The sequence below is a fragment of the Dryobates pubescens genome, chromosome 8 (genome assembly GCF_014839835.1).
Source record: "Dryobates pubescens isolate bDryPub1 chromosome 8, bDryPub1.pri, whole genome shotgun sequence".
NCBI classification, from domain to species: domain Eukaryota; kingdom Metazoa; phylum Chordata; class Aves; order Piciformes; family Picidae; genus Dryobates; species Dryobates pubescens.
The window spans coordinates 30,290,620-30,298,738 of NC_071619.1; the positions used below are offsets into that span (position 1 = coordinate 30,290,620).

At 44.3% G+C, this 8,119-nt stretch overlaps 1 protein-coding gene across 5 annotated transcripts in view; it reads right to left on the reverse strand.

Moving 5' to 3' along the window:
* Positions 1-7,610, reverse strand: part of PHLDB2 (pleckstrin homology like domain family B member 2) — a 54,139-nt gene extending 46,529 nt beyond the window's left edge. For all 5 annotated transcript variants that reach the window (XM_054163341.1, XM_054163338.1, XM_054163340.1 and 2 more), the window contains exons 1-2: positions 7,499-7,610; positions 1,417-2,759 (exon numbers count right to left, since the gene is read on the reverse strand). In XM_054163341.1, the coding sequence (XP_054019316.1) occupies positions 1,417-2,759; positions 7,499-7,550 (1,395 nt within the window). In that variant the 5' untranslated portion in view covers positions 7,551-7,610. The remainder of the gene's footprint in view (positions 1-1,416; positions 2,760-7,498) is intronic.
* Between the last annotated feature and the right edge of the window lie 509 nt (positions 7,611-8,119).

Genomic DNA, 8,119 nt, shown 5'->3' on the forward strand with positions numbered 1-8,119 from the left:
CGTCCGGTCAGCTGGCTTGCAGAGGAAGCCAAAGCAGATTGTGACCCACCAGTAGAACAGAAGCAGCACCAGGGTTCAGCTAGCTGGGGTGAGCCCAGCCGTAGAAGGCAAGTCAAAAGAGAGGTAGAAACACCAAATCCTACAGAAGTGCACGTATGTCTGTTTGACACGTGGGAACAAATTAAAATCTGGACATTTAAATCATTCAGAAAAAAAACAAACCAAACCCAAAAACTCCTAAAATATCTATTTGCACTATTTGGACTTTTTATTCTTCTTCTGGTTTTTTTTGTTTCGTTCTCCCACTATTTCTTTGGGCAAAGCCAGCAGGTTATGTGATTTCACAAGCAGGCCACGGGAGGAGCTCAAATTGCAAACTTCCAGAGGAGCCTGTATCACTTCAAAAGCAAACTAAGCACAAACAAAAGTCACAGAATAATTTATATAGGAAAGAAAGAAAGAAAGAAAGAAAGAAAAGAAAAAAAGAAAGTAACTAGAAGAGGCCAAGGGCAGATACCAGGTCAAATTACAATGTGTGCATAGATTTTACTGTTAAGAGAGAACCTCTAAGTGAGCAGCAGCTACCGAACACAACACCCCAAAAGCAGCCTGTGCCAGCAGGATAGCAGTGCTGGTGCTAACACACACACTCAACACTTCCTATCTGGACAAGAGAGCAGCCTAATCCTCTAAAGTGGAGGATTATGTTTATGATGTTCTCCAAGCAGTACTGCAGTTTTCTTCTGCCTGCCTTGCTTCAAACACACAGTATGGAAGAGTCGGACCCTAGTGCACAAGGCACTTCACTACACAGAAAGTTCCTATCTCAGATTTGAGACTCAGCAAACACAACCCAGCCCATCTAATGACCCTGGCTCCCATATTGACAGTGAAATCAGTGCAGTATGAATGCACCTTAACAGGGCCAGGGATTCTTGTAGCCATTGAGAAAATGCTTTTAGGAGACGCTATGCATCCTTTCAGAGACAATTTGAATAAGCAGCTGTTTCAACCACCTTTGTGTGTTCTGAAGCTCTTTTTGTTTCCTACTCAAAGGTTGCTTCAGTAACACGTACATTACATTTTACTACCAAGTTTAATATGCACTGCTGGATCCCTGCAGGGCAATTTGTGGGTTTTATGTACACAGATGTTTTAACTGAGCCCATTGGCTGAACACAACTGACACGGTTTCCAACATTTCTCTGAGCTGGCTGAATGGTACTGTCACTCTGAGCTGTTACAGCAGCAAGCTATTTCAGCCTTAGCTTCAGGGACCAAGATAACAAACCAGGCCCCTGAAGAAGGCAACACCTGAACTGAAAACATGGCAGCTTCTGCTTTGCTGTACCCTCCTGATGGGATGGGCACTTTGTAAGCCCTAACTGCCAGGGAAAACTCAAGAGGAAAAGTTACCAGCCGTTCCATCTCCTGCTCCCGAAGCCGCTCTTCCCTCTGCCTCCTGTGATAGTCCATGAGGTCTTCTCTTCCTGAAATGGAGCTAATGCTGCTCTTCCGCTCCCTCATGGAGCTCTGCATGGAGTTAGGCGTCTGCCTGTAGCTGTCCAGATCTGGGTCATCGAGTTCCACAGAACTGGTGGAAAGGTTTCTCCGGACAGAGAATGACCTGTCGAAATCCACTGGGGAAAAAGAACTACTGGGACTTGTTCCTGAGAGCCCAAGTCTATCAAAATCATCAGGAAGATACGGGGGAGAAGGTGCTAAAAGCATTTTTTTAGCTATCCGAGGGCTTGCAGGGACACTGAGGGTGGAGCTAACGTAGGGATTGTTCCCAGAGCCAGAGTTTGTGTGTGGGGAAACCCCTGAGCTGCAAGAAGAAAAATTCAGGTAATTATCGGCATCTAAAGCATTCTGAGGTAGATCTTTGTCTCCGAGTTTTTTCCTTTTAGTGTTACCCAGAGAGCTTCTGGGAGGCAAACTTAATGGCACCAGCTGGCTTTCTGTTGGTCTGTAAAGTCTGGGTAGGGAGCGACTGTACATTCCCATATGGCTTAGAGATCCACCAGAGTACTTCCTAGGCCGGGAACTCAGAGTCTCCATCACATCCTTCTGCTTAACTGGCTTTATGTGAGGGGCCAGGCTGTCAACGTTCATCCTCCTGCCTTGCTTTGGGCTAGAAGGCATGCTGGCCGCCCCTGAATTGCTAGCAGGTGAAAGTATCAGCTCATTCCCTGAGCTTCCATTCCACATGGTCAGAAGAGAGCCTGAGATTTTCTTTGTCTCCAGCATTCCTGGGAAGTAAACGTTGTCATAGGACTTGTTTTTCTGGCTGTACTTTGAGTAGTGGAACTTATCCATGTGTCCAAGGGACTTTTCATTTTCTCTGCTGGCATGCATATCAAAGTCTGTCCTTCCTAAGCTGTACCCACCGAGGGATGGAGATGTGCCTGACAGAGAGCCCAAATGCTTCACAGAGATGCTTTTGTCTGGCAGATAAGGGCTTTCACAGGCAAACTGCTTGCCTCCTTGAATTTTGCTAATAGAATGTATATTTTTGACACTGGAGGAAGAATTAGGTTTAACTGGTATAGGTTGTGAAAGGGTTAAATATGAGCCAGCATAGTCCCCATTTGTTTTAAATTTGAGACTTGATGAATATTTCTTCGTGCTGAGGTTTTCCATAATATCCTGAAGACCGTTTTCAAGGGAATTTGCCACAGAACCCTTTCCCAGACCAGCATTTTGTAATTCCATCTGGTTTTGTGTGTGGCTGTATTCTGCCATAATCTTACTGGAATCTGTAAGGATGAGAAAACAAGGGAGAAAAAAAGAATACTTTCAGCAAGTAGCCTCTTGTATGTGCATGCCTATATATTACCTTAAAAAGCCCCTTTTGGTAATAATTACTGTGCTTATCATGTCCCAGGTCATTAAGCAAAGGAAAGGACACAATTTGCCATCTTTGTTTTTGCAAAAGATGGGAGACCAAGAAAGAAAGAGTTGAGGAACATCACCAAACTCACAGTATCACAGTATAACTAAGGTTGGAAGAGACCCCAAGGATCATCAAGCCCAACCTGTCCCAACAGACCTCACAACTAGACCATGGCACCAAGCGCCACGTCCAATCTCCCCTTGAACACCTCCAGGGACGGTGACTCCACCACCTCCCTGGGCAGAACAACTCATAGTTGTTGCTACAAATCAGCAACACAGTTGGAAAGAGGCTACTCCCTTTCTTAGGTTACTATCCACTGCAGTAGCCTGGAGCTCAGCCTTCACAAACCTGAGTCTCTGGAGATGTCCATGAAGGAAGCATCACTGTCCTGATATTTCACAGCTGAGGCTGTGAGGTGCAGACAGAAGACACAAAGCAGACAGCAGAGGAAAGAACTGAACACAGGTCTCCCAGAGCTCAGGATACAGAACATAAGATACAGAAGGAGAAGAACTGGCCTCAAGTTCTGCCAGAGGAGGTTTAGGTTGGATATCAGCAAAATGTCTTTGCAGAAAGTGTGGTCAGGCACTGGCACAGGCTGCCCAGGGAGATGGTGGAGTCACCATCCCCGGAGGTGTTCAAGAAACCTGTGGCCATGGCACTTTGGGACATGGTTTAATGGCCAGTGTGATGTTAAGCAGAGGGTCAGATTCAATGATCTTAAAGGGCTTTTCCAAGCAAAATTATTCTGTATTCTAAGCTACTGCTCTGCACCGCCTCCTCTTTCAACCTGTGCAGCTAGTGCAGCTGAGCCCAAGTGAGCTCAGTTTCAAAGCTAAGTAGGAGTTTGTCACTTTTGTGCTTCTCTGTGGATTGTTCTGCAAAGCTTCACTGAAAAGTACAAAACTGAGGCCCATTTCTCAAGTTGTTTCAGCTCTGTGCTCTTAAAATATAAAGCTGTAACTACATCTGCAAAGGACACTTCAGTTAAAAGATAGCCTTAACAAAGTCCAGGGCTGGGCTCCATGTCTTCATTCAAAAGAGCAATGAAGACACATGACCATTAAAAATACTGGCAGGGATTTAAGGTTCTAGGTTCTAATGTTTGTTTGTCTTCTGGAAGAGGACACTGACCAAAAAAGCCATTGCTGTGGTGGATATATCAAACTCCAGCCTAGACTTTTGAGCACCACTTTGCCAAAAGCAAAGAGAGGAATTCAGCTTCTGACAGCGTCAATCACTGCAGGAGGTAAACAGAACCCCCAGCAGGCTTGCACTTGCAGACCTCAGCTGATGTAGAAATGGCACCATTAGCATTTACAGCAGCTCCCCGGGTGTGCTAGGCTGTGCTTTGAACTGATAAAGCACTCTCAGTGTCAGTTCCTGCAGTGCCAGCCAGTGCTCCTTCTGAAAACAAGGGTCAAACCTGGGATTTACGCTCGGCTCAGTGAGATTTCACCTGTAACTCCAATCATCTTGTGAGAAACCCAACCTCAGCTTCTCAGGCAGCCTCGACAGGAAAACCTAACATCCAAATGTGTCAAGCGCCTTTAAAATCCTCAGAGGCAATACTCTAATCCTCTTCCAAGTACCACTTCAGATAAGGACACAACATTTGGATTCCCAACCCCCACCAGAGCTGATATGACCCAGTTTCATTGAGCATCACTAGGTTCAGCTATCTAGTGCAAGGGGGCAAAGCTTCTTTGAGTGGCTACTTGCTTCTGGGACTTTCCTGGCTAAGAAAGTGAAAAAAAAACAACCTGGAATTCATTACTGCCCAGGGCATTGTTCACTAAACCTCTGCTGCACAGGCTGCTTCTGCACAAACTCTGGTAAGTATTTCACAACACACTCTCCTCAATTCTTAAGGCACAAAGTGGTAACTTTAATGATGGTTGCCTGTCTTCTCAATCATGCAATTGAACAAGCAGAAGATAAAAGGGAGTCAGTGTTCCCAGGGACAGAGAGGGAACAGGACACAGGACAGATGAAGAAGCCAAAATGAAACCTTCCTGAGCATACTGGCCCTGGCTAAGCATGTGTTAATTACAAGCTCTGGCAGTGGCCAAACACATTAACTTACAGCTTCAAAAGTATGCCTCAGGCTTACTTCTACACTGAATTTAATGTTCTTATGCTGATCATGAATTGCATTTGCTGCAATTTTAACATGCTTATGATGACACAACTATTTAAGTTGCCTTTGAACCAGTAAGTTCACAGAGCTCTCCCCATCAGACCATCAGCACTGTGAGCACTGAATCTACTGCTTCTCACATCTGACAATTTACTTTGCATTTTTTAGCTGTTTTTCACCATTTTTGACTGACAGCTATGGCAGAGCTCAAATGAACAGCAGGAGGAACATGACCCACAAAATTCAACAGAACTCTTGTTGGGACAAAGGAAAACCACCTGGAAAAGAGCAGGCATTCATCATATTAATGATCTTATAAGGAAGAAGAGGATGTAAAAGTTATTTAAGAGCACAGACAGAAAGCACAATGTATATGCCTTGTATACTTTGCTTGTGGAACACATCCTAATTTATGGCCTCATCTCTTCCTCCTTCCCTCTTCCAATTCTCTCTTGAAAGCTCATCTCATATCAAAATTGTACTGTCCAAATCCCAACTTCAGTACATCTGAAGTTCAGATGTTTTGCATGAAATCCACTGTTTCCTATACCAATAGCTTAGCAGACACATTAATAGGACATTAATAATTGTTTATTACTCCCTTGCAACACCAGTGGGGCACATTTAATCCTACAGACTGGATGCTGTTGCCAAAGAACAAGTTAAGTCATGGAAACTTTCAGGCCTGTTCACCACAGCTATGAAGGGTTCATTGTACTTGAATTCCATATAAGTACAGGAAGAAAAGGTCACAGTACCTTCCTGTAGTCACAGAATCACAGAACTGTTTCTGTTGTAAAAACCCTTAAGATCATCCAGTCCAACCATTATCTAACTCTACCAAGTCTGATGCTAAACTACATGCCTCAGCACCACATCTATAAAGCCTTAAATCTTGCCTAGGTGCAAATGGTTTTACCACTTCCAGATTTGATGTCACCAAGGTATAAACACCTCCATGCACAATGTTACTGGCTTGATGTCAGCTGTATGTCAGTTGTATGAGGAAAGGCTGAGGGAGCTGGGGTTGTTCAGCCTGGAGGAGACTTAGAGGGGACCTTATCACTCTCTACAACTACTTAAAAGGAAGTTGTAGTGAGGTGGGGGTCAGGCTCTTCTCCCAGGCAACTTGTGACCGGACAAGAGTGTATGGTATGAAGCTGCACTGGGGGAGGTTTAGGTTGGATATTAGGAAGCACTTCCTCACAGAAAGGCTGATTGGGCACTGGGATGGGCTGCCCAGGGAGGTGGTGGAGTGGCCATCACTGGAGGTCTTCAAGAAGAGATTGGATGTGGCACTTGGTGCCATGGTTTAGCTGATGGTGTGGTGTTAGGTCATAGGCTGGACTTGATGATCTCCGAGGTCTTTTCCAGCCTCAAGTCTGTGATTCCGTGTGTGGATTTACACAACAGCTGGAACAGCAAACAGATCTTCTGTAGGCAACAGTTACACCTGAGCTCCTTTTCCTGAGCTATTTGCTTTGATTTATTAAAGAATCATGGGATTGTTTTGGTTGGAAAATAACTCCAAGATCATCAAGTCCAACCACCAACATAAGACCACCATGGCCATTAAACCATGTCCCTAAGTGCTATGTCCACACACCTCTGTTTAGGGAGATACAATGGAGATTTTAATGATTTTAACTGGGCTTTTTGTTTGTTTGTGTGTTTGTTTCAGTTATACCAATGGAATTGTTCATGTTAGATCAGTCCCAGACTAAAACTTCAGTCCAGCTGGTGTATAAAATCACAGATGCATGGATTCAACTTCCTTCTGCTACACTTTGTGCCAGTTCTGTGTTTTCGGTCCTGGCTTGCAGTCACACAGTTAAATCCCAACTGGGCAGCAGCACGTCTCTAACAGGACCATAACTGCTTCCCACAGAGCAGATCTTGTTTATTTTGTTTATTTTTAGGGTCATGTCTGGGAAGAAAGATGCATTACACGTCCAGGCTGAGGCCTGCCTTGGGTGCTGCTGTAGGGACTGAGGCTGGGACTGAAGGTGGTGTGCCCCGATCAATCCTGCGTGCATCTCAGCCCCACTGCACCGTACACAGCTCATCTGCTTAGCAAAGCATCTGCTGCCTGCAGCTAGGCACAAGGAAATGCTTCCATTTTTATATTCTCTTCTCCACACACACCCCCTCCCTCCACTTCATTCCTTTTCTTCCTTTTCCACATTGTTTAGCTGGGGGGGTTACCGATATCTGTTCCACCCAGGCATGAAGCTGATGGGGGAGGGCTGGATGTCTGCAGAGTATCCAGCTGTGGCCTTATTTTGGCTGGTAAATGGAGCTAGACATGGAATAAGAATAGAGCACTGATCTTCTCCATGTGTCAGGAGGCTTAAAGGACCAAAATCAGTAACAAATTCTGAAAGATCTCAGTACATTTACCAAAAAAACCAACCAAACCCACCAAAAACCCCCAAACAAACAAATTATTGATTGATTACCTGATCCAGCATTCTGAAAGGAGAGGTTACTTCTGTTTGGCATCATATTCATCTTCTACAGGATGGTTAAAACAACACTAATTTGAATGAATCACATAAATGTTGGACCTGCAAACCAAGTAACAGCAACAACAAAAAAATATGTTAAGAAGTGTACTCTGAGAACATCCTTCAAATGCATAATGTAGAACAAAATTGGCTTTTTTTAAGGTAAAATTTCCAAAACCAACTCAAAAGTAAATGTTCAAAGATATTTGGAGAGGGTGATGTTTAATATGAAAACTGAAACAAGAATGAATCTGCAGTTGTTTTTTATCAGTTTAAAAGTTCACATGATTTGCTAATCAGGTGTTATCTACAGTCCTGGCTGTGTACAGGCAGTTACTAGTCACAGACCCCGAGTTTTGCCTGAGATTCTGTGGCTTCCCTAAGAGATCATCAGCAAGATTAGTGTTTTTGAAAGCCCACAGGCCAATTTCAGCCCACACAACACCAGCATCCTGCAATCACAAAAGAAACACAGGAAAAACCAGGTATGTGACCCAAAACACAGAAGATGTTTTGGCACAGAGTGATTTCTGAGGTTCCCAAGAAGCCAGCCTAGGAAAGCAAAGAGATTCT